The 26,587-nt window shown below is 43.4% G+C and overlaps 1 protein-coding gene across 1 annotated transcript in view; it reads right to left on the bottom strand.

Annotated features, from left to right (window-relative positions):
* The window catches only part of LOC138368254 (spore coat protein SP96-like), a 41,981-nt gene extending 16,091 nt beyond the window's left edge, over positions 1–25,890 (bottom strand). Inside the window, exons 1-3 of the mRNA XM_069330807.1 lie at positions 25,730–25,890; positions 25,506–25,605; positions 13,445–13,489 (exon numbers count right to left, since the gene is read on the bottom strand). Coding sequence (XP_069186908.1) covers positions 13,445–13,489; positions 25,506–25,605; positions 25,730–25,737 — 153 coding nt within the window. The 5' untranslated portion in view covers positions 25,738–25,890. The remainder of the gene's footprint in view (positions 1–13,444; positions 13,490–25,505; positions 25,606–25,729) is intronic.
* Positions 25,891–26,587: the final 697 nt, after the last annotated feature.

Here is a 26,587-nt window from a genome sequence, read left to right as displayed (position 1 = left end):
AAGTGGGTTACTGTGCTCTAACAGGTTAATGTGCTCTAACAGGTTACTGTGCTCTAAGTGGGTTACTGTGCTCTAACAGGTTACTGTGCTCTAATTGTGTTTCTGTGTTCTATTTGGGTTACAGTGCTATAATTGTGTTTCTTGGCTATAATTATATTTATGTGATCTAATTGTGTAATTGTGTTCCTGAGCTCCAATTGTGTTCATAAGCTCTCATATGTTACTGTGCTATGTGTTAAATTGCTCTAATATGTTCCTGTGCTCTAATTATGTCTCTGTGGTATAATTGTGTTCCTGTGCTCCAACTGTGTTCCTGTGCTCCAACTGTGTTCCTGTGCTCCAACTGTGTTCCTGTGCTCCAATTGTGTTCCTGTGCTCCAATTGTGTTCCTGTGCTCCAACTGTGTTCCTGTGCTTCAATTGTGTTCCTGTGCTCCAATTGTGTTCCTGTGCTCCAATTGTGTTCCTGTGCTCCAATTGTGTTCCTGTGCTCCAATTGTGTTCCTGTGCTCCAACTGTGTTCCTGTGCTCCAACTGTGTTCCTGTGCTCCAATTGTGTTCCTGTGCTCCAATTGTGTTCCTGTGCTCCAACTGTGTTCCTGTGCTTCAATTGTGTTCCTGTGCTCCAATTGTGTTCCTGTGCTCCAATTGTGTTCCTGTGCTCCAATTGTTTGCCTGTGCTCCAATTGTGTTCCTGTGCTCCAATTACGTTTCTAGGCTGTAGGAACATAATTGTGTCATGTCTCTGGGTTCTAATTATATTCCTGGGCTCTAATTATGTTCCTGTTCTCCAAAATTGTTTTATGTACTCTAATTATTCCTGTACTCTAAGTGAGTTTAGGTGCTCTAATTGTGCTCATGTGCTATAATTGTGTTGCTCAGGTCTAATTGTATTTCTGTGCTATAATTATGTTCCAGTGATCTAATTGAGTTCTTGTGGAAAAATTGTGTTCTTGTGATCTTATTGTATTCCTGTGTTCTAATTGTATTTCTGTGCTCTAATTGCATTCCTGTGCTCTAATTGTATTCCTGTGCTCTAATTGTATTCCTGTGCTCTAATTGTATTCCTGTGCTCTAATTGTATTCCTGTGCTCTAATTGTATTCTTGTGTTCTACTTGTATTCCTGTGCTCTAATTGTATTCCTGTGCTCCAATTGTATTCCTGTGCTCCAATTGTGTTACTGTGCTCCAATTGTATTCCTGTGCTCCAATTGTGTTACTGTGTTCCAATTGTGTTCATGTGCTCTCTAATTGTGTTCATGTGCTCTAATTGTATTCCTGTGCTCTAATTGTATTCATGTGTTCTAATTGTTTTCCTGCGCTTCAATTATGTTCATTTGCTCAAATATGTTACTGTGTTCTAATTGTGTTCCATTGCTATAATTATGATTCTGTGCTTTAATTGTGTTCCTGTGCTCCAATTGTGTTCCTGTGCTCTAAGCTCATTGTGCTTTAATATGTTACTTACTAAATATTATTGACGTCAATTACATACTTGTGTCATTATCTGTTAATTTCAGGGCTCAGTTACACTGTGGGGTTTTTACTCCAAACCAAGAAAGTAATATAAGAACATATAGTTTTTTATTGTCTTGAATAAATGGAACAATTTCTGCGATAAATCAAACATTGCAATTGATAATATAAATTTAATTTATTAAGCTTGGCTATCAACAAATGTCACAAATGTCAGTGTTTGTCACAAGTTTGTTGACCTCATCCAAACCTGTTGTACCATATCACCTCACCCAAATGCGAGTATAAATATGGAAGCAAATGCGTGTTTACAGGTTACAGTTGAGTGTGTAAACTAGTCTTTGAAAATGTAATAGGTAATTACTAAACGCGTTCAGGCGTCGCGTCAGACTAGAAATAAAAATGAATTTTGGAGAATTGATTTTTCAATTACCATCGACAGTAAAAAGAAACATAATAAATTTTGAGAAAATTCGTGTTAGAATTATTAATCTTACTTTTTCGGTCATATTTAACAACATATGTTTACAAGAAAGACTGCTACCAAAATATTCTAATATTAAAACGCAAAACCCTGCAGCAAGAAATCAAGCCTTCACGATAAAATATCGCCAAGATCTGAATCGAAATCATATACACAAGGCAGAAAATGAGATCAAAGACAACAAAACGCAACTACTTCACGCTACAAACCAATGGAGAAACAGCAACATCGACGAAAACCTCCAGACTCGTATCGACCAACACCTCGACATCTTCACAGATCGACATCACCACAGCACCGAAAACAGGATCATCAAGAAACTAACAACATTATATGGAGGACCTATGGCGATTCCACGACCAAGAGATGGCTTTCTGAACCTTGCAGGAATCAACCTCACTGAGGACCAAGTCACTCTCCTAAATCTGGGCATAAACTGTCATGTTATAAACTGTCGGGAGCCGGTCGGCCGAGCGGACAGCACGCTGGACTTGTGATCCTGTGGTCCTGGGTTCGATCCCAGGCGCCGGCGAGAAACAATGGGCAGAGTTTCTTTCACCCTATGCCCCTGTTACCTAGCAGTAAATAGGTACCTGGGTGTTAGTCAGCTGTCACGGGCTGCTTCCTGGGGGTGGAGGCCTGGTCGAGGACCGGGCCGCGGGGACACTAAAAGCCCCGAAATCATCTCAAGATAACCTCAAGATATTATGTCCAGACCAAGTGAGATGACCCGGAAAGTAGAGTTGGAGATCCTGTTGGACGAAATATTCGACCTCGAGACGCAAAAGAAGGTCACCACCATAGACACCTTGAAAGCAGAACTTATTGCAGAAGGAGGAAAGATTCGAGGCAACTACAGAAGCACCATACTATCCCCCAAGCTCAAAGCGGCAGCTAAGAGAATTTGTGAGAACAAGGAGATAGTCGTCAGGAGAGGTGACAAGTCGCCAATATATGTCATTCTTAAAAAAGACCAATATCTGGCGAAAATGAACCTTATACTCCCTGACCAAACTAAATTCCAAAGGGTAAAGAAGGACACTACAGCCGAATTGAAAACAGTGGTAAGCAGATTGATCAAAACTGTGAACGCCAAGAAATCCAGACTCCACCTGCCAAAGATTATTGGGAAATACAAAATTGGGTATGCGTATGGAAATGTCAAGACACACAAGCCTGGAAACCCACTTTGGCCAATCATCAGCCAGATACCCATACCCATGTTCAGACTGGTGAAGCGACTCAACGGCTTTCTGACTCCTTATGTACCTTGTGCTTTCAGCCTGAAGTCTCCACAGGAATTTGTTTTCTTACTGCGGGGAACATGGGCCACAGGGAAAAAGAGCCTCGTTAGACGTAGAATCACTGTTTACCAACGTATCTGTGGATGAAACAATCGGGATGATAGCGGACAGAGTGTATCATCATCCGGCCTGTATTCCTCTTGACATACCAGAAAATATTCTAAGGTAACTACTCCAAGCTTGTACTAAAGAGGCACCCTTCTTGAGCCCGGATGGGCACATGTATAAGCAAGTAGATGGGGTCGCCATGGGTTCTCCCCTAGGTGTCCTGTTTGCAAACTTCTACATGGGTACCATTGAGCAAAAAGTCTTAGTCGACATGAACTTGAAACCGGCCATATACTGCAGGTATGTTGACGACATTTTTACACAGGTACCTGATGTCAGACATCTGCAGGAGCTGAAGGAGGCATTTGAGCAGAGTTCCGTGCTGCGTTTCACTTACGAGATGGAAAAGGATGGGAAGCTGCCCTTTCTAGATGTAACAGTCATGGAAAAGAGCGGAGGTTTCCACACTGCAGTCTACACTAAGGAAACGAACATAGGAATGTGCCTAAATGCCAACAGCGCCTGCCCAGACAGGTACAAGAGGAGTGTTGTTAATGCATATGTTGACCGTGCTCTCAGCCACAGCTCAGAATGGAAGCAAGTCGACGAAGAACTCTGTAGGGTAAGGCAGGCCCTAGTCAACAACGGCTTCTCCAATGGTTTCGTCGAAGACATCATAAGAAGGAAAGTGAAACGCCATGCAACCTCTGAAGAGACAACTAACACTACACCTATACCCCCTATTAGACTATTTTACAGGAACTTCTTTTCCACAGCTCATAAAACGGAGGAAAGGGTCCTGAAAGATATTGTTAATAGAAACGTTATCCCTACAGACAAAAATCAGAGGATACAACTGACGATTTACTATAAAACCAGAAAAACGGCCAGCCTACTCATGAGAAACTCTCCAGACACAAAGCAGAACGCTTTAAAAGAGACCAACGTCGTCTATGCCTTCAAATGCCCACTTGGGGACTGTAAGCTCCAAAAAACCCAGTATATAGGCAAGACAACAACATCTCTTCTAAGGCGTTTAACGATGCATAAGCAACAGGGCTCCATTAAGGAACATATAATCTCTTACCACAACCAAACCATCGCCAGAGAAATCCTAGTAAACAACACAGAAATCATCTATAGATACAGCGATAGCAGACGGCTTTACGTTTGCGAGGCACTGCACATTAAGAAATCAACACCAGCAATCAACAGCCAAAGCATTAAGAAATATGGACCAATAGGCTTTCTACAATCACTTCCATTTCAATACCCATTGTTTCGTGTTCTGTCTTGTGTTGATAAAATTAATACCCTATTAAATACCACCTCACCCCATCCACCTCACTCAAATGTAGATATAAACAAATCGGATATATGTAAGTTCTCTTCAGTTGTGTATGTGTAAAGTCTTTGAAAATGTAATAAGTTTTACGAAACGCGCTCAAGTGTCGCGTCAGACTAAAAATAAAAATGAATTTTGGAGAATTGATTTTTGAATTACCTCCAACAGTGAAAAGAAATGTACGAAAGATTGAGAAAATTCGTGTTAGAATTATTAATCTTACTTTTTCAGTCATATTTAATAATATATGTCTACAGGAAAGACTGATATATATATATATATATATATATATATATATATATATATATATATATATATATATATATATATATATATATATATATATATATATATATATATATATATATATATATATATATATATATATATATATATATATTATAGGATAGTTATTTTATTTGATCATCGTCGGTCGAGGGGCGACACGACCGTCTCGGCGTGGTGAGCAAGGTTCTACACAACAACCAATTTTAACGTGGATCATGATGTCTGAGCCAGCCAAGACTTGACCAATATAGGTATGAATACCTGCTGAAGGCCCCGGGGGTGACAAGAAGAACCGAATCTCCTTCATTCCAGCAAAATCAACATAGAAAGGTGCGTTGTTTTGGGTTTATGAATGGCGAGGCAGAGGAAGTGTAAGGGTGAGGGTGAGGTCACCAGTGCCGCCACACACCAGCCTCTAAGCGGGAAGAGAGGGGAGTGATGAGGAGGCTCTCACGAAGCCTACAGTGATAATAGTCTGGAGACGGTACGTTCCTATTCAAATTCGGTGAGTGTGGTCTTGAAATTACAGTGCACTAGTGATTTCTCGAGTGTCGAAATTCTATAATAAGTTAGACGTTGGCTTCCCTTGTGTGGCCCCTCCACTACCTCTGTCCCCAGCACAGCCCGCCCTCCATCTTCCCCCACCGCTACCTGCGCTTGACCCAGCCGCCCATCAACCACCAGCCTGCCCACAAACGGTGCCCAGGCAATGCCCAACTCCCCAGGAGGGCAATTATTGTCATATTCCACTTCATTTGGGAGGGAAGGAAAGGGTGGAATCAGTTGGCAGCCCGGCGTCTGGACCTCTAGGAATGGCGTAGGTTTGCACATTCCACACAGTTCTCTTCCAGCCAAGAAGAGGAACACCAAAGAGGAAACTGTCAATTATGTTACTGACAGTTTCGTCTCAATTCTGATGGAACTGTCCGCCACCATTTTCTCAATTCAGGTGGTTGTCTAGGGTCTAGGTGCCCGCCCCGGGGCAGTGACGATGGACAACCTGCTGCAAGAGCGAGGAACAATACCTCTCTCAACTTTATTTCAGCAGACAATCTGCTTGAAGCGGTCAAAGCGACGTCCACCAGGATCTTGCCCCATATCGCCAAGGCTGACCGTCACCAAGCAGCTACCAAGCTCAACAGTCTGCTGACAAAGGTGAACAATGCTCCTAAATTGTGTTGGAGCATGGCAAAATATCCAACTATTTGGGAATGCATGCCTGGCATTACCGCCGAGGAGAGACAAGTCATTAGCAACCTCACTAATTAGGGCTCTTAATGAATTCCCCAGAGAAGACAACCTAGTTCATCTTCCCCCTCGTGCAAAGAATACCAGCCGCAGGATGACCAGCAATAGCTCAACTGAGAACCACAAAATGAGAGCACGAATCACCAGGAAAATAGAAGAGGGCAATACCACAGGTGTTATCGGAATCATAACTAGCGATGATACTATTGCCTCGAGGAACGCCACGACAGCAGAGGCTCTACAAGACAAACACCCACGTAGAGCTCCAGGCAGTAGCAGGGATCTGCAGGAAAACAATACTGGCATAGAACCCTTGACAGTTCGAGAACCTGAGGTGTACAAAGTAGCCATGTCTTTCCCAACAGGTTCAGCAGGGGGCTTTACAGGCCTAAGACCCCAGCACATCAAACAAATGCTGAACCCGGTGTTTGGAGATGCCACAAAGGACCTTCTGGTGGAACTTACCAGATTCTCCAACATGTGTTTGGCTGGCGGCATCCCCGAGGACATTAGGCCTCTCTTTTATGGTGCAGCACTCTGTGCTCTAAAGAAGACTAATGGGGGAATCGAGCCCATTGCCGTTGGCAACATCCTCCGACGCCTCATAGCTAAGGCTGCAGGAAGCCTTATCTATCAGTCAGGAAGCAGCCATCTTGCTGCATCCTAATCAGCTCGAGTTTGGGATACCCCTAGACTGTGAAGCTGCAGCACATGCAGCTCGGGCTTACATTGCCGATTCCTCGGACCAGAAGGCACTAATAAAGCTTGACTTTAAAAAGTCTTCAATCAAGTCAGAAGAGACGATGTCCTCAGGGCTATACACAACCATTTCCTTCCTCTTTACCCATTCATCCGATCGTGCTGCAGTAGGGGACTCTAAGCTTCTTTTTTGGGGAGCATGAAATAGACTCCTGTGAAGGTGTCCAACAAAGTGATCCCTTATCCCCGCTCCTTTTCTGATTAGCTATCAAAGAGGTCACTGATAGGTTGATAAGCGAGCTAAAAATCTGGTACCTGTATAATGGCACTCTCGCCGGAACCCCAGATACCATTTTGGAGGATATAAGGAAATCCAGGAGCAAGGAGCAGCCTTGGGCCTCATTCTCAATGAATCTAAATACGAAACAGTCTCCTGCATCCCAGAAATCACTGGCTAAATAAAAACTGTTCTTCCAGAAATTCTTGTTGTCGAGCCACCTGACTGCACCCTCCTGGGAGCCCCAATAGGCACACTAGCAATCCTAGTCCTAGATGCCTAGATGCAAAAATCACTGACCTAAAGAGAATGCAGGACAGAATTGACAAGATTGATGCTCGTGATGCTCTCTTCTTCCTCACAAGATGCCTGTCTCTCCCTAAGTTGACTTACTTTCTGGGGTGTTCTCCATCCTACAACAGCCCTAAATAAAATGTGTATGACACCCTTCTGAGGTCCATGCTGGTGAACGTCCTGAACGTTCCATTGGACGACTCTCAATGGGAGCAGGCCACCCTCTCTGTAAGACTCGGCGGCCTTGGTGTCCGCACAGCCTCCCAGATTGTTCTACCAGCCTTCCTTTTCTCCTCTCGTGCATCGCACGACCTCGTAGGAGATACCCTACCAGAACCCCTAAGTGATTTAGCTGGAATACACGATCCTGCTTTCACTGAATGTTCAAATCAGTGGGATGCTCTTTCAGCCCAAGCACCCATCATAGATCCAACAAAAAAACGTAAACAGTCCAGCTAAGACCACCCACTAGTGGAAAAAATAGCTGATGCCATGCCCAGCGCCGCAACATCAGATAAGGAGAAAGCCCGCCTCAGAGCAGTGCATACTCCCCATATCTTGAGGTTATCTTGAAATGATTTCGAGGCTTAGCGTCCCCGCGGCCCGGTCCTCGACCAGGCCTCCTTTTTGTTACACATCCCCAGGAACAACAGGAACAACAGCCCGTAACAGCTGTCTAATTCCCAGGCACCTATTTACTGCTAGGTAATAGTTGCATCAGGGTGAAAGAAACATTTTGCCCAATTTGTCTCTGCCTTCACCGGGGATCGAACCCAAACCCTTAGGACTATGAATCCGAAGTGCTGTCCTCCCAGCTGTGAGGCGCCCATGCAAGAAACTTCCATCTAGCATTGCCCATGTTGGCAACGGGCATGCGTCAAGATCCAGAATGCCTTCGTGTAGCAGTGGCCCTCCACCTTGGTGCCCCAATTCACACTGAATACAAGTGTATTTGCAACAGGGTGGAAGCAGACGAATGTAATCTGCATGGGTTGCACTGCAGAAGATCCATGCAAGACACAATGAGGTCAATGACATCATCAAGAGGAGCCTTGTCTCAGCTCAATGCCCAGTGGGGAGAGAACCTCGCATCCTAGGGGACCAAAACCCGAATGACCCCGCACCTCGCCCTGATGGCATCACTATATACTCCTGAAAAAGGGGCAAACAGTTGATGTGGGACTACACGTCAGCCAGGGTGTATCCACCCTGGCTGACACCTACATACACTTCGGTGCTGATCAAGCAGGTTGGGCGGCCAACCACAGAGAAATAGCAAAATCAGTCAAATACAGGCGATTAGAAGGTCAATACACCTTTGTTCCCATAGCGTCTTAGACGCATGGCCCCCTGAGTTAGGAGTGCCTTTGGATTTCTCAAGGAATTAGGTTCCAAGCTCATTGACGTCACCAGAGACCCAAGGGATGCCAGTTTTTTGTTTTAGCGTCTCAGTGTGGTGATCCAAAGGGAAAACGCCTGTTGCATCCTCGGTTCCTGTCCAGAAGCGGAGCTTCAAGAGATCTATAACCTTTAAGCACTCATTGTGTCAGCCAATGTACATTTTGTAACCTTTAAATATATAAAAAGGATAATATCGTCCTAATATCTAATAAAGCACAACAAAGCACAAAAGGAAGGGGGTGGTAGGTGAAAAGCACACAGAAACTGTATTGGAGGGGACCTAAACATTCCCTCTAATGCGTTATGCGTGGTTTCCTCCGAGGCTATGGGTCCCCTTCTTCCAGCCAGAGGTGGCACTCCCTTCCAATTTAACAAATAAAAAATATATCTATATTAATAAATATATAAATGCTCCTTTGCCCAAAATCGCTAGTCCCTGAAAGTTCTTCAACGATTGCTTTGAAATTTTCACACAACGTTCCATTCGCATCCGAGCGGGTTTTTATATACGTACCATATAGATATAACGTCTGTGACGGGAAAAAACATGCTTTTTTGAAAAACTGTTTTTCCTGTGTTTTTCTTGTGAAGGAAACCTTCGTAACCTCTTTACCGATTGCTTTGAAATTTTGACAACGTTGCATTCGAATACTCGCCTGTTTTTATATACCTACTATATACTTGCCTGTGAAGGAAAAAACATGTTTAAAAAAAAAAAAAAACGCCATCTGTTGGACGTAAGAGCAACACACGCTTAAATCTCTGAAAGTCCTTCACCAATTACTTTGAAACGTTCCACACAACGTTCCATTCGAATACGCACGTGTTTTTATATACATACATACTATATAGATGCCACATCTGTGACAGGTAAAAACACGTCTGTGTTAAAAATACAGTGCTATCTGTTGCACGTAATAGCAACACACACAATACTAAATATGCTACGATTCCATTTTAATGTTTCCAATTGCGTTGATAAATTTAATTTTCATGGATTTTTAATTGTTTTCATTTTGATTTAATTATTTTGTGTGACATTGCATTGGAATTGAGCTGTGTTGTTTACCATACCATTCATTTCATAAGTATAAGTATAGATACCACAACTGTGATAGGTAAAAACATTCTTTTTTTTTAAGAAACAGCACCATCTGTCTCACATAAGAGCAATATACGCTATACTAAATATGTTATTATTCCATTTCAATGTTTACAAATGCATTGATAAATTTAATTTTCATAGATTTTTATTTATTTTCATTTTGATTCATTTATTTTGTATGACATTGCATTGGAATTGAGCTGTGTTGTTTACTATACCGTTCATTTCCTGAGTATAGTATACTTTTTTATTTTTCATTGTTTTTCATTTCATTTTTTTAACTGCTTTTCTAATATTCCAGTGATGGAACATCAGATCATTTGATGTTCCCAATTTTCTGAAGGGAACATCAGATAATTTGGGAATGCATCGGACGAGAGAATTAGGAATGGTGGGGAGGATGAGGGGACGGGAGTGGATGATGGTGGGGAAGACGAGGGGACAGGGGAGGGGGTAATGGTGGGCAGGACGAATGGATGGGGGAGTTGGGGATGGAGAGGACGAGGGGACAGGGAAATGGAGAATGGTGGGAGAGGACAAGGGGACAGGGGAAGAGGGGATGGTGGGGAGGAGGAGGGGATGGAAGGGTGGGAATGGTGAGGAGGACTGGGAGACAGGGAAAGGTTGTTGTGGCCAGGTACAGCCAGTTCATAATATATATAAATAATTTAGATTCAGGTTTGAGCAGGAATAAATGCAAATTTGCCGACGATACGAAAATGGGGAGGTAAATAAACACGGGAAAAGACTCATTATCACTTCAAGTCGATCTAAATATGGTTTTGAAATGGGCAAAAGGTTGGCAGATTGAGTTTAATGCTAGCAAATGTAAGGTTTTGAGGCTTGGTAATGATGCTAGAGTTACAAGATACGAGATAGATAGTGTTGAGATTGCGATGTCAAATTGCGAAAGGGATCTGGGAGTTATTATCAGTAAAAATTTAAAGCCAAAATAATTAATGCATACATTTTCGGAATAATGCAAATAGGACAATGGGATTTATTTCTCGAAGTGTTAATAATAAAACACATGCTGTTATTTCTCAGCTATATCTTCCTCTTCTTAGGCCCCCTTTTAGATTATGCAGTTCAGTTTTGGTGGCTATACTATAGAATGGATATAAATTCACCAGAACACGTCCAGCATTGGATGATAAAGTTAATACCACACATTAGAAATCTTTCATATGAAGAGAGACTGACAACGATTAATATACATTCTCTAGAAAGGCGAAGTTAGGTATAATAAGATTGAAGTGAACAAGTTGATGGGGGGGTTTAACAAAGGTGTTATTAATAAAGTATTAAATTTAGGAGGGACCTGAGTAAATACTGATTTAGTAACGGGGTTGTGGATTTTGGAGTCAATTATCGGGTAATAGATATGGGATCCCTTTATTGTTTCAAGCGTAGGTTAAACATATATATGAATGAGTCTTGGTTGATTCAAATTGGAGCGGCCACGTATGGGCTAATAGGCCTTCTGCAGTTTAAAGTCTTATGTTCTTCTATTCTTATGGTCACCATTTAGAAATTATACAAATAGCCATTTTCTTATAAACAAAATAGGAGAGTCAAATTCTTTAGTTTGCAGAGAAACATTGGATATTAATACACTAACTAAAACGTGAAGAAAATTGTTAAAATTAAACTATTAGCTGATAATCAAATTAAGGAATTCAAATTATTTCATAGAGATGAAGAGAGTAGACTGAGTGGCAACATACGTTAGGGCAAATTTAAATGTAGTGTCAATGCGGGGATCAAAACTAGGAAAAACTGACATTATTTGGCTATAGTTAAATACAAATAACAAATATATAATAATAATAGTTATACAGAACACCATACATAGGATGAAAGCAAACTATGGGATGAAATATCTGGACCATCTAGATCAAAGAACGTTTGCGTTGACTAACCCCTTGATTGTTTCAAGACTTATATATCTGAATGAGTTTGGGTCAACATAAATAGGAGCTGCCACATATGGGCCAATAGGCCTTTTGCAGCTTCTTTTTTTCCTAAGTTCTTACGTTAGTGGTGACTCTTTTAATAGAACTATTGGATCAATGAATCAGGAAATGCAGAGGCAGAAATTTTTGTTGTTTAATAGTGGATAGTTGCTTTCTTAAATAATTTATTACGAAACAAAGGGAGGAAAACAATATACTAGACTTGGTTTTACCCTGCAGGGAAGCACTAGTAAATTGATTAAAAATAAGGAGACTCATAGGGAACATGATTATAACGACATTAGACATAACCTAGCATGGACAAATTGTTGGGAAAGAAAACTCTGTAAGGCCACTAGACTTTCGAAAAGCAAATTACAGGGGATTGATAAGTTTCTTGGGATGAGTAGATTGTGTAGACCTGAGCGGGTGGTGTGTCACGTGACACCTGACTAGAGGTGGCTCACGTGTCTGATGATTTTCATGCGGATTCTACTTATAATTTGTTAAAACAATATTAATTAGGGCACAAAAATATTTGTATGTATAAGACATAATATCTGTCTGTTTGTCATTCCAAGGTTGGAGGCCAGATTCTTGCTTCAACAAACTTTGCAAGGTGCAGTATGATTGTATGGTGAGTGTCATAGGTTAGTTGGGGTCGACCTTTACGTAGGGTTTGGCTTCTATCTCGAAAACCAACGATCCTATAAAGTCTGAAATATGGGACTGATTGTGAAAAGTGTTTTCCAATTTGTTTCTCTACTGCCATAGACGTTGATTCAACATCGATAAGTTGATACAAAGATGAATGAACATTGCTCGAGCATGTTTTGCCTCGTGGCAGAGAGAACGGGCTGGGTTAAGTGGAGAGGGATCGGGAGAGAAGGAGGAAGAATAGGAGGGATATAGGGAGAGTGTGATGAAGGGTGAGAGAGAGAGAGCATGGTAGGATAGTAGAGATAGAGAATGCGAGGCAGAGAGAATAGGAAGGAGGAAAGAGAAGTGAAGGCAGGAAGGGAGGGAGAGAGAATGGGGTGGAGATAATATATTTTGAGATAATCAAAATATATTAAATATATTAAAATGGGGGAAGGGCACATGAAACAACGTATTATCATACAATCAAGAAGAGATAAAAAAATTATGCCAAATTATATAGAGTGCGAATATCTTTACTCGATAATCGCAAAAGTCATTCTTATATATTTTGAAAAACGAAGACTAATAAAGGATTCACAGCATGAATCAACAGTCGCTCAAGTTTGACAAATTTGCTCTCATTCAATTAAAAATTTTTGAAGCAGTTGATAACGGAAAGAATTGCGACTTTTTGTTCTTTGTTTTTAGCCAAGCTTGTGACAATGTCTCATCCGAGACTGAACAAGAAGAACCTGAGCTTAATTACTGTAATGCCATGAGGTCATAACATTACAGAAATGCTTAGGTTCTTTTATTGTTATGTGATTCAGAGTTACACTAATGTCAATCCCCCAAGACGTTCCCTGAGGTGGTACTCACCTGCGTCTCTGTGACGATAACTTCGACGTACTCAGTCGGACACCCCTGGGGGCAGAGCACATTGTTAGCCAGTAACACTACAATAATATCATCAGCATGTTGTGTAAGAATATGTGGCATTAGAACATTTAATGTTAGAATATCTAATGTAAGAACATGTAATATAAGAACATGCAGTGTAAGAGCATTTATTGTAGGAACATGTAGGCAAAGAACAGATAATACAAGAACATGTAAAATATTAATATTTTGTGTACCAACGTGTAGTGTAGGAATGTGTAGTGTTAGAACACATAATGTAAGAAGCCCCTCAGTGCTGCCTTGTCGTGGTGAGGGGGCTCCCGTACACCTCCCTGGAACAGGTGAGGGTTGCCTTCACCCTCTTTCTGGCCCCACTTTGGGAGTTGCACATGCAAAGGAGCATAAACGTAATGGGACATTATAAGTCAACGGACCACCCGATGAAGGGGTCGCCCGCGAGGAACTGCCCTAAGTGGATGGTTGGGTGTCCAGGCTGGAGCAAGAGGAAGAATGGGGTCTTTGCACCAGTGTGGGATAATGGACGAAGCAGTAGGACTTCCCTGTTAAAAAGGGGGAGCACCGCTCGGGACGACGCACCCTTCCTGCACTGACTCACACTAGGCCTCCCTGTCTGCCCTGGTAGGTGGTATTGCTAGGTACCAGGCCCAAGACTTTTAGAATTGATGATATATGGAAATTGAACCGACCTCTCTACCTAGGCTCGTGGGGTGGGTGACCAGGCCTCCGAGTCAGACTGTGATGGAAGACCAGGCTCTGTAGCCCCTGCTACATTGGGACCAAACCAAGCTACTTCCCTCCCTCCACTGTTGTAGGGTCGAGCCCCAAGCCCCCAGTGGTGACCATCTCGTCCCCTAGAGTGGCTCCCTCTCTCATTGTGACTACTGCACCTTTTACCCCCACTATCACTGGGGGTTCTTAGCTCCAACCACCCCACAGATGCTCTTTCGCCATTTCTTCACGTGCTAATACGTTCCACGCCTTGTTTGGTCTTGCTACATGGACTAAATACTTTGATTTCAACCATATGGATTCTACATTTCCTTACAATTTCTCCCTCCATAAACACCTCATTGATTCGCTGGATGCCTGCGTTACTTTTAACCCCGCCCCTTATGGTACACGTGTCATTACTGCTCCCTCTCAGGATGCAGCTGCCCACTTAGCTGCATTGTCCAGCATTGGGGAGACCCCTGTTAGCGGTCTCCCTAATGCTGGGGAGAGGTTAGGGGGGTTAGGGGTTAGACCGCCCCCTCTCCATTGCTTCGCACCTCCTCCGAACCCTGTCTGTTCTCCCGCTCCCTTTATTCCATCGTCTTTGCTCATTTCACCAATGACCCGCTAACCCTGATGTTAATAATCCTGATCCTGATCCCGATCTTCTTTAATAAGCTGTGTTCTTCATTGTCTTTGTTTCTTCTTTGCTCTCCGTTGCTGTTCTCTCTCCTTTTGACAATGTCTATTTTTCAATGGAATATTCGTGGATTTTATGCCAACTTCCATGAACTCCAACTTCTGATAACACAGTTTTCATCGTATTGTGCATGTCTCCAGGAGCCGATGCTTGGTGCTCGTCCTGGTCACTTATGTGGTTATTCCTTTCTCTATCCCCCCTTCCCAGCTTTTGCTGGGCCCATAACTCTATTGCTCTATTCATTCGTACTGATTTTCTCTTAGTCCCCTGTTTTTTCAGTCCCCTATCCAATGTCCTGCAGCCCGTACTTTTGTGAGTAAATGGTATTCAGTCTGTTCCATTTATCTCCACCCAAATGTCCCACTTTCTCTTCCTAATCTTAGGCACCTGTTGGACTCCTTACCAGAGCCTGTACTCCTGTTGGGTGATTTCAATTATCCGCACAAGTCGGATTTCATGATGTCGCCTCTTTACTTAGATTTCACGTGGCGGGTTCATGATGACCTCCATAACAGTGACTTTTCCAATCTTTGTCACCTTTTTTTCTTTTCACCTTTCTTTCTCCTTCCCTAGGTGGTAGTTTACCAAGGCTGACTGAAACCTATTCACCCTACATGCTACTCTCTCCTACCTCTCCACGCTGTCTCTCCCTCGAGTACTCCTCCTTTTTCATGACACCATATTCAGCGCTGTCCTCCCCTCTACCGCCCGGGGCACGCAAAAGTGCGTTCCCTGATGGAATGCAGACTGTTCTAGGTCTGTCCGCTATAAGCAGAAAGCCTGGAAGAAACACCGACGCCAGCAGATGGCCGCTTCTTTTATTTTATTTCGGAAGGTGAGTGTGGTGGCTCATTGGACCATACGTACAGCTAAACGTGAGATTTGGAAATCTTATGTCTCCACGATTACGTGTGATACTCCTCTGCACAAGATCTGGAAGAAAATCCACAAGGTAGCGAATAAGTTTCTTCCAGATGTCCCGCCGGTCCATTACCTCCGTGGTACTATAGTGACGGATCCGGTGGCGGTCCTGCCCGAACTAGGTTCCCACTTTTCGACTGTTAGCTCCGGTTCTAATCATCCTCTGTCTTTCCTTAATCGTAAGGCCGTTCTTGAATCTTTTTTCCTAGACATTCCTAGACATATGAGACTTAGCGGGATCAGATGACAATCAAGCATCTCATATATGAGATGCTTTGTCATGTTGACCAGACCACACACTAGAAGGTGAAGGGACGACGACGTTTCGGTCCGCCCTGGACCATCCTCAAGTCGATTGTGATGAGGAAATACAGACAAGCAATAAATAGGCAAGAGAAAGCTGAGGAGCAAAGTAAGGTGTAGTAGAGGGGATAGTAGTAATAATAAGAACTGCAGAGGGCCTTTTGGCCCATACGAGGCAGCTCCCATTATAACCACCGAATGAGAAGGAGATAGTAATAGGAGTAAGAAGAGAATAGCAAGGGAGCGTAGGAGAAGACAATGAACAGGAAAAGGGAGAAGAGAGAAAGAAAAGGAAAGAGAAAGAAAGATAAATGGAAGGGGGAAAGCTTATGTTGGGTCACATTTGTTAGAAATATTAGATCATTTGAGTATATACTGTGAAAGGGAAGAGTCCACAGCAACAAAGCCAGGACTCAAGTTCATGTTGGGTATATTGTGTATTAAGAGTCGATTCAACAAGACGGCGTCTGTGTAGAGTAGAGGCAGGAAAGATTATTTTGGAGGAAGACCAATCAATTGGATGATTAGAATCCCTCACATGGCAGAAGAGAGCATTGTTAGTGTCTGCAGACTTAACACTTCTTTTGTGTTCCTTAAGTCTGTCATTCAGTGTACGGCCAGTTTCGCCAAAGTATTGGAGAGGACAAGACGAACAGGAAATAGAGTAGACACCAGCAGCATTAGAAGCAGGAGGAGCAGTGTGAACTAGATTGCTACGAAGTGTGTTAGTTTGTCGAAAGGCGAGTTTAATGTCAGGAGGACGAAAGGTATTGGTAAAAGTTTTGAATTCAGATATGAAGGGAAGGCATAGTACAGTGCTACTAGTGTTGAAAGCAGGTTTAGGATGAAAGAAATTTCGCTTACCTTGAGAGTAGGCACAGTTGATATAATACAAAGGGTAACCAAGGCGAGAGAATGATTTGTAGATAAAGGCAATTTCAGAATCAAGAAACTGAGGGTCGCTGATGCGTAGAGCGCGGAGGAAGAGAGAGACGAGGACACTTTTCTTAACAGAATGACGATGGTAGGAAAAGAGGTGAATGTACATGCCACTATGCATGGGTTTGCGGTAGACAGAGAAAGAGAACCAGGACACAAGGCTGTGAACATGAACATCAAGAAAAGGAAGGAGGGAATTAGATTCCCACTCAACTTTGAAATGGATAGAAGGATCCAGATTGTTAAGAGAGGAGAGGAAAGGCTGGAAAAGACTAAGGTCATGAGGCCATAAAGCAAAAATGTCATCAACATAGCGAAGCCAGAGAGAGGGACGAGTATCAATAGAAGGAAGAAGAACAGTTTCGAAGTATTCCATGTAGAAATTAGCAAGAACAGGGGAGAGAGGGGAAACCCATAGCGACACCGAAAGTTTGAGTGTAATATTTACCGTTGAAAGAGAAAGAGTTAGAGTCAACACAGAGTCTAATGAGATCGAGGAAAACGTCAGTGGGAAGCGGGAGAGGAAGGAGGCCCTCTGACGCCTTCTGTCTAAGGAAAGAGAGAACGTCATCGAGCAGAACATTAGTAAACAGTGAGTCGACATCAAGACTAGGCATCTTACAAGAGGGCTGCAGGCGCAGTCTTTCTATGAAGTCCTGAGAATGACGAAGGTGGGCAGGGAAAAAAGTGCCAAGGTAAGGTGTCAGGGTTTTAGCGAGCCAGGAGGCAAGAGGATAGCTGACAGAGCCCCGTGAAGAAATGATAGGACGAAGAGGAACACCAGGTTTATGAGTCTTAGGAAGACCATAGAAATAAGGAAGAGAAGGGCAGATGACACGGAAACGTTTAATGAGATCAAAGTCAGGAGGACAAAGACTAGAGAGCTGTCTTAGTTTGCGGTTAAAGGAAGTTTTGAGGCGATCCAAATCCATGCATTGTCATCTCCCTCCTTGTGAGTCACGGTATTTACTAAATCTGTATAACCGTATCTGGGAGTCGTCGTCAGTTCCCTAGGACTGGCTGCAGGCGGTGGTTCTTTCTATTCGGAAACCTGGATCTCTAGGGACATCCCCTACGGACTTCCACTCCATTGATCTCATGAGTTGCGTTTGCAAACTCTTTAAGTGTATGGTCAATGTCTGTCTGATGTGGTTCTTGGAACACTATCATCATCTCACCGTTTCTCAATTTGACTTTCGCAAGTGCCGCAGCACAACTGATGTCTTGGTGAACTTGGAGGTCTATATTCGAACTGCTTTTGCGCCGAAGACTTCCGTTGTTGCTGTCATTTTTGACCTGGAAAAGGCATGCAACACCACCTGGAGATAACATATTCTGTCCCAACGTCGTTCTTTTTGGCTTTCGTAGTAATCTTCTCTTCCTACAAGGCTTCCTCTCTAGTCGTTCCTTTAGAGTGAGGCTTGGTACCACTCTCTCTGCCTCTTTACGGCAATACGAAGGTGTACCCCAAGGTACACTGGTACCCCAAGGTACCCCAAGGTGTACAAGGTACATACTAGTAGTGTGTTCTAGTAGTAGTTCTGAGCACTACTGTCTTCCTTGTTGCCCTCTATGGTCTCTGTTTTCTTCCCTCTGGCATCTTCTCAGCATTCTATGTCGATGAACTTATCCTTTGCTGTCGGGGTGATGACTCGCCTTTCCTTCAACGATGGCTTTAACTTGCGATTGATACCGTGTCGTCTTGAGCCACCAATCATGGCTTCAAGTTCTCTGCAACTAAGACTGGTGCTATGACTTTTTCTTGGAAGCAGGTAGTTCTTCGTTCTTTTTTGTCACTTTATAGTCATCGCCTTGTGTACAGGAATTCCGCTAAGCTTTTGGGGTTAATGTTTGACATACATTTGTCATGGTCACCCTATATCTCTTACCTCCGAGTTAAATGCTCTAAGGCCCTTAACCTATTAAAGGTCTTGTCCCATAATTCTTGGGGAGCGGATAGGCGCACGTTTCTCTCTTTACATTTTTCTCTCGTACCTTCTAAACTCAATTATGTTTGCCCTGGTTACTCGTCTGCTTCTCCTTCTACTCTTCACCGTCTTGATGCTCTGCACCATACTGGGTTGTGCCTCAGCTCTGGTGCCGCTCGTTTGACTCCTGCCCTCAGCCTGTATGTTGAAACCAGCGTCCTATCTCTCCAGGACCGCCGTGATCGTTAATGTCTTCACGTCCTGGTGCAGTCCTCAAAACACCCTCATTCTGGCCTATGTCGTGCCTTGACTTTTACCCCTTCTGTGGTCCCTGTTCCCCCTTCACCACCTACCTCTTTTTGTCCAGTTGTCTCACCTACAAAATTCTTTTTCGTTAGTGTTACCAATATTTCTCCTCATGTTGTTCCGTCCTTGCCCCCGTGGACATCGTAACTCATGTAAAACCCTGACCCACGTGACTAAAGCTTTTACCCCTCCTACAGTTCTGAAACACCTTTTCCTTGATTACTTTTCTTCACACTCCCACTCCATTTACGTCTTCACCAGTGGATCTGAGTCTGCAGACGGTGCAGGCTACTTTGTTGTTTTTTTCCTGACCACACCTGTATGTATCGCCTCCCTCCAGACATTAGCATCTTCATGGCAGAACTTTATGCTATTGTCTATGATCTTCGTCAACTGCTTTCTCGCTCTCAATCTTCCTTTGTTGCTGTAGTTGACTCTCGCAGCGCCCTCATGGCTCTGGAGTCCTTTAATCCAGTCCATCCAGTGGTAGTCGAGATTCAACATTGGTTGTTTCTTATCTCCAGTAGACTTAAGACAGTGGAGTGTTGCTGGGTTCGCAGCCATAGTGGTGTGTCCTTAAATGAGGGTGCAGACGCTGCCGCTATGGAAGCTATCCGCACTTGTCTCATCTCCCGTACAAGTATTCCTTATACCGACTTTTACCCAGTTATTCATTCCTCTATCCTTACCCGTTGGCAGGGTTGTTGGTCGTCTGTTACTGGTAACAAACTGCGTACTCTTAAGAGTAGTGTGTCTCCATGGCCTTCCTCCTACCACCGTAACCAGCAGTGGGAAACGGCTCTGGTAAGGTTGCGTATAGGCCATATTCGCTTAACTCACGGACACTTAATGGTGCGTCACGCTGCTCCTTATTGTCCAAATTGCATTGTCCCTCTTACAGTCCTTCATATCCTTATTGAATATCCTGACTTCCAGAACGAACCTGCTTCCCGACCGTCCCTCGCAGTCACTTGTCCCTCGATAGAATTCTTGGCGAATCGGATACTTTTGATATCGTTCGCCTTATGCGTTTCTGTTCTCGCATTGGCAAACTTAATGATATTTAGCGCCCTATCCCAAATCCTTATCCTGATCCCTTCCCAGTGCTATATGGTAGTAAAATGGCTTGGCACTTTCTCCTGATAGTTCTCATCCCCGGCTTGGTGCCTTCTTGTGATATTTGCTTACTTAATGTAAGAACATGTAAAGTAAGAACATATAATACAAGAACTTATAATGTAAGAACATGCAGTGTGAGAAGACTTAATGTAAGAAAATGTGACATTAGAATATGTTATGCAAAAACTCATAAGTAAGAATATGTTATGCAAAAACTTATAAATATAAGAATATGTAATGTAAGACCTGTGTCATTAGAACATGTAATGTAATAACAGTTAGATAACGTTAGGACATGATATGTAACAACATGTAACATAAGAACATGAACTGTAAAACATGAATGAAATAACATGTAGTGTAAGAACATGAAATGTAAGAACAGGGAATGTAAGAATGTAATGTAAGAAGATGTAATGAAAGGACCTGTAGTATCAGGACATGAAATGCAGGAACATGGAATTTAAGAACATGTAATGTAATGTAAGAACATGTAGTGCAAGAACATGGAATATATGAATATGCAATGTAAGAACAATCAATGTAAGAAGATGTACGATAAGAACATGTAGTGTAAGAACGTGTAATGTAAGAACGAGTAAGGTAAGAACATGTAACGTAAGAACAAGTAATATATGAACTTGCAATGTAAGAACATACAATATAAGAACACGCAGTAAAAAAAAAACATATAATGCAACAACAAGAAATGTAAGACACATGCTTAAGAACATGTTCTATAAAAAAGTGTAGTGTAAGAAGATGTAGTGATAGAATTTGTTATGTAAGAATATGCAGTACAAGTACTTAGTGAGTAAGAACATTTAATGAAAGAATTTGTAATGTAAGATCATAAAATGTTAGTACCCATAGAATATGTAATGTAAGAACATGTAATGTTAGAACATGTAATATAAGAACATGTAGTGTGAGAACAAATAGTGCAAGAACATGTAGTGTTAGAACATGAAGTGTAAGAACATTTTCTGTAAGAACATATAGTGTAAGAACACTTAATGAAGAACATATAGTGTAAGACCACTTAATGAAGAGCATGTCGTGTAAGAACATATGGAGTAAGAACCTGTAATATATGAACATGTAATGTAAGAACATACAGCATAAGAACACTTAATGAAGAAAATGTGGTGTTAGAACATGTGGAGTAAGAACATGTAATATAAGAAGATGTATTGTAAGAAAATGTTGTGTAAGAACATGTAATGTAAGAACATGTAATGTAAGAACATGTAATGTAAGAACATGTAATGTAAGAACATGTAATGTAAGAACATGTAATGTAAGAACAGATAATGTTAGTACATGTAGTGTAAGAACATGTTATACCTTGAGGTTACCTTACCTTGCGGTTACCTAGAGATGGTTTCAGGGCTTAGCGTCCTCACGGCCCGGTCCTCGACCAGGCCTCCTCGTTGCTGGACTGGTCAACCAGTATGTTGGACGCAGCTGCCCGCAGCCTGACATATGAGTCACAGCCTGATTGATCAGGTATCCTTTGGAGGTGCTTATCAAGTTCTCTCTTGAACACAGTAAGGGGTCGGCCAGTTATGTCCCTTATATGAAGTGGAAGCGTATTGAACAGTCTCGGGCCTCTGATGTTGATAGTTCTCTCTCAGATTACCTATTGCACCTCTCATGTTCAACGGGGGTAGTCTGCACATCCTGCCACGTCGTCTGATCCCATGTGGTTTGTAACTTATCTTGTATCTCTCCCGCCTGCGCTCAAGGGAGTACAGATTTAGGCTTTTTAATCAATCCCAGTAATTTAGATGTTTTACTGAGTGGATTCTAGCAGTAAAGGATCTCTGCATGCTCTCCAGGTCAGCAATTTCTCCAGCTTTGAAAGGGGCTGTCATTGTGCAGCACTATTCCACTCTAGAGAGCACAAGCGTTTTGAAAAGTATCATCATCGGTATAGCATCTCTAGTGTGAAAAGTTCTTGTTATCCAACCTGTCATTTTTCTTGCAGTTGTGACGGCTACTTTATTGTGTAAGGTCTTCCGACATGAGTACACCCATTTTTTTCGGCAGCGCCTGAGCTGGAACTTATCTTCGATAAACACCATATTATTTTCTGTAGCACAAAGAAAGACCTGGTTTACAGCTGATTTGGAGGTTTGCCGTGTCCTCTATGTTGTCCACTCTCATGAAGATCCTAGTGGCATCTACAAAGGAAGATACAGAGCTATAGGTTGTGTCCTTGTCTATGTCCGATATAAGGAGAAAAAGTACTGGAGCAAGCACAGTACCCTGAGGAACTGAGCTCTTCACGGTTGATGGGCTGGATTTTATTTTGTTGATTATTACACATTGGGTTTTGTTATTCAGAACATTGTAGATCCGTCTGCCTATTTTTCCTGTAATTCATTTTGAACGTATTTTGTGTGCAATAACACCATGGTCACATTTGTCGAAGGCTTTTGCGAAATCGGTGTAAATTACATCAGGCTTTTTGTCTTCCATGGCATCTAATGCCATGTCAAAGTGGTCCAGCAACTGTGACAGGCAAGAGCGCCCTGTTGTGAACCAATGTTGTTCAGAGTTATGAAGATGCTGGGGTTCCATGTATTTGTGATCTTACTTCTTAGCACTCTTTCAAAGATTTTTAGTATGTGTGATGTTAGTAGTATTGGTCTGTATTTTTGCCTCTGCCTTATTTCCTCCTTTATGAAGTGGTGCTATCTCTGCTGTTTTTATTATGTCATGGATAACGCCAGTATCTAGGCTGTCTCCAAAGAATATGAAGGGCCTGCGATAGTGGTTTTCTGCAGTTGTTGATGAATATAGAGATCCAAGAATCAGGGCCTGGTGCAGAGTGCATAGGCATACTGTCCACGGCTTCTTCAAAATCCAGTGGGGGATAGGATGACACCTGATATATGATTTGATGTTGGTAGTGTTATATATGAACCTGTTGTGTAAAACATGAATGTAAGAGCATATAGTGTAAGAACATGGAATATAAGAATATGCAATGTAAGAACATGTAATGTAAGAAATGTAGTGTAAGATCATGGCATGCAAGAAGATGAAATGTAAGCACATGTAATGTAGGAACATGTAGTGAAGAACATGTAATGTAGGAACATGTAGTGTAAGACATGCAGTGCTAAAACATGTAACATCAGAACCAATCAGTGAAGAACATGTAATGTAATAACATGTGGTGTAAGTATATGTTGTAAGAACATGAAATATATGAACAAGTAATATGAAGAGGTAGTGTAACTACACATGATGTAAGAATAGGTAATATTAAGAGAGTTAGTGTAAGAACATGTGATAACATGACAGTTTTCAGTGTAAGAATATTTCACCAGTAAAACATTGGCATGTGATCTTTGTTTATTTGCCGCCAGTCATTGTTGGTTGTGTATATATGAGGAACACTGACTTATGATAACGTTTTGAGCTAGGAGACTGACTAGTGATGACTGAGCTAGGAGACTGACCAGTGATGACTGAGCTAGGAGACTGACCAGTGATGACTGTGAGCTAGTAGACTGACTAGTGATGACTGAGCTAGGAGACTGACCAGTGATGACTGTGAGCTAGTAGACTGACCAGTGATGACTGAGCTAGGAGACTGACCAGTGATGACTGTGAGCTAGGAGACTGACCAGTGATGACTAAGCTAGGAGACTGACCAGTGATGACTGTGAGCTAGGAGACTGACCAGTGATGACTGAACTAGGAGACTGACCAGTGATGACTGTGAGCTAGGAGACTGACTAGTGATGACTGTGAGCTAGGAGACTGACCAGTGATGACTGTGAGCTAGGAGACTGACCAGTGATGACTGTGAGCTAGGAGACTGACTAGTGATGACTGTGAGCTAGGAGACTGACCAGTGATGACTGTGAGCTAGGAGACTGACCAGTGATGACTGTGAGCTAGGAGACTGACCAGTGATGACTAAGCTAGGAGACTGACCAGTGATGACTGTGAGCTAGGAGACTGACCAGTGATGACTGAGCTAGGAGACTGACCAGTGATGACTGTGAGCTAGGAGACTGACTAGTGATGACTGTGAGCTAGGAGACTGACCAGTGATGACTGTGAGCTAGGAGACTGACCAGTGATGACTGTGAGCTAGGAGACTGACTAGTGATGACTGTGAGCTAGGAGACTGACCAGTGATGACTGTGAGCTAGGAGACTGACTAGTGATGACTGTGAGCTAGGAGACTGACCAGTGATGACTGTGAGCTAGGAGACTGACTAGTGATGACTGTGAGCTAGGAGACTGACCAGTGATGACTGTGAGCTAGGAGACTGACCAGTGATGACTGTGAGCTAGGAGACTGACTAGTGATGACTGTGAGCTAGGAGACTGACCAGTGATGACTGTGAGCTAGGAGACTGACTAGTGATGACTGTGAGCTAGGAGACTGACCAGTGATGACTGTGAGCTAGGAGACTGACTAGTGATGACTGTGAGCTAGGAGACTGACTAGTGATGACTGTGAGCTAGGAGACTGACTAGTGATGACTGTGAGCTAGGAGACTGACCAGTGATGACTGTGAGCTAGGAGACTGACTAGTGATGACTGTGAGCTAGGAGACTGACCAGTGATGACTGTGAGCTAGGAGACTGACTAGTGATGACTGTGAGCTAGGAGACTGACCAGTGATGACTGTGAGCTAGGAGATTGACCAGTGATGACTGTGAGCTAGGAGACTGACTAGTGATGACTGTGAGCTAGGAGACTGACCAGTGATGACTGAGCTAGGAGACTGACCAGTGATGACTAAGCTAGGAGACTGACCAGTGATGACTGAGCTAGGAGACTGACCAGTGATGACTGAGCTAGGAGACTGACCAGTGATGACTGTGAGCTAGGAGACTGACCAGTGATGACTGTGAGCTAGGAGACTGACCAGTGATGACTGAGCTAGGAGACTGACCAGTGATGACTGAGCTAGGAGACTGACCAGTGATGACTGAGCTAGGAGACTGACCAGTGATGACTGAGCTAGGAGACTGACCAGTGATGACTGAGCTAGGAGACTGACCAGTGATGACTGTGAGCTAGGAGACTGACCAGTGATGACTGAGCTAGGAGACTGACCTGGGAGTAGCCATGGGCTGGACGATGACCAGTGTAGCCATAGTTGCCGTTGACCAGGGCTACCAACGCCACCAGCACCGCCTGGAGGAGGAGCAGCCTGCTGGCAGGAGAGAGAACCACGTACATACCACAACAATCACACTGATCCAATCTCACCAAATTTCTCTATATACAAAATGTACCAACTTCTACCTTATGTTGAGCTTCGTGTAAGTGAAGAGTACCTGGACATCTGAGGGCGGTGTTGACCGCACTGAAGGCGTTATGCAAGGGCAGAGTCTGCTGCAGGGATCTGGGAGGGTCTGCTGCAGGGGTCTGGGATGGTCTGCGACACAGTCTGCTGCAGGAGCGTGTCAGGAGGAAGAGGTGTTGCTGGAGGTGGCGAGAGCAGAGTGCTGGAGACACCGGGAGGCTGCCTCTCAACCTTTATATAAACACCTCACGCCTCGCCTCCTCCCGCCACCACACTCCACAGAGCACACCCGCATCCTTCTCCAGCGTGACCCCTCACACTAACCTCACCCTTCACTGTGAGCACCAGGGTGACCTCTCACACTAACCTCACCCTTCACTGTGAGCACCAGGGTGACCCCTCACACTAACCTCACCCTTCACTGTGAGCACCAGGGTGACCTCTCACACTAACCTCACCCTTCACTGTGAGCACCAGGGTGACCCCTCACACTAACCTCACCCTTCACTGTGAGCACCAGGGTGACCCCTCACACTAACCTCACCCTTCACTGTGAGCACCAGGGTGACCCCTCACACTAACCTCACCCTTCACTGTGAGCACCAGGGTGACCTCTCACACTAACCTCATCCTTCACTGTGAGCACCAGGGTGACCCCTCACACTTACCTCACCCTTCACTGTGAGCACCAGGGTGATCCCTCACACTAACCTCACCCTTCACTGTGAGCACCAGGGTGACCCCTCACACTTACCTCACCCTTCACTGTGAGCACCAGGGTGACCTCTCACACTTACCTCACCCTTCACTGTGAGCACCAGGGTGACCCCTCACACTAACCTCACCCTTCACTGTGAGCACCAGGGTGACCCCTCACACTAACCTCACC

This window comes from Procambarus clarkii, chromosome 24, assembly GCF_040958095.1.
Source record: "Procambarus clarkii isolate CNS0578487 chromosome 24, FALCON_Pclarkii_2.0, whole genome shotgun sequence".
NCBI lineage: Eukaryota > Metazoa > Arthropoda > Malacostraca > Decapoda > Cambaridae > Procambarus > Procambarus clarkii.
This window is presented reverse-complemented; position numbering and strand designations above follow the sequence as displayed.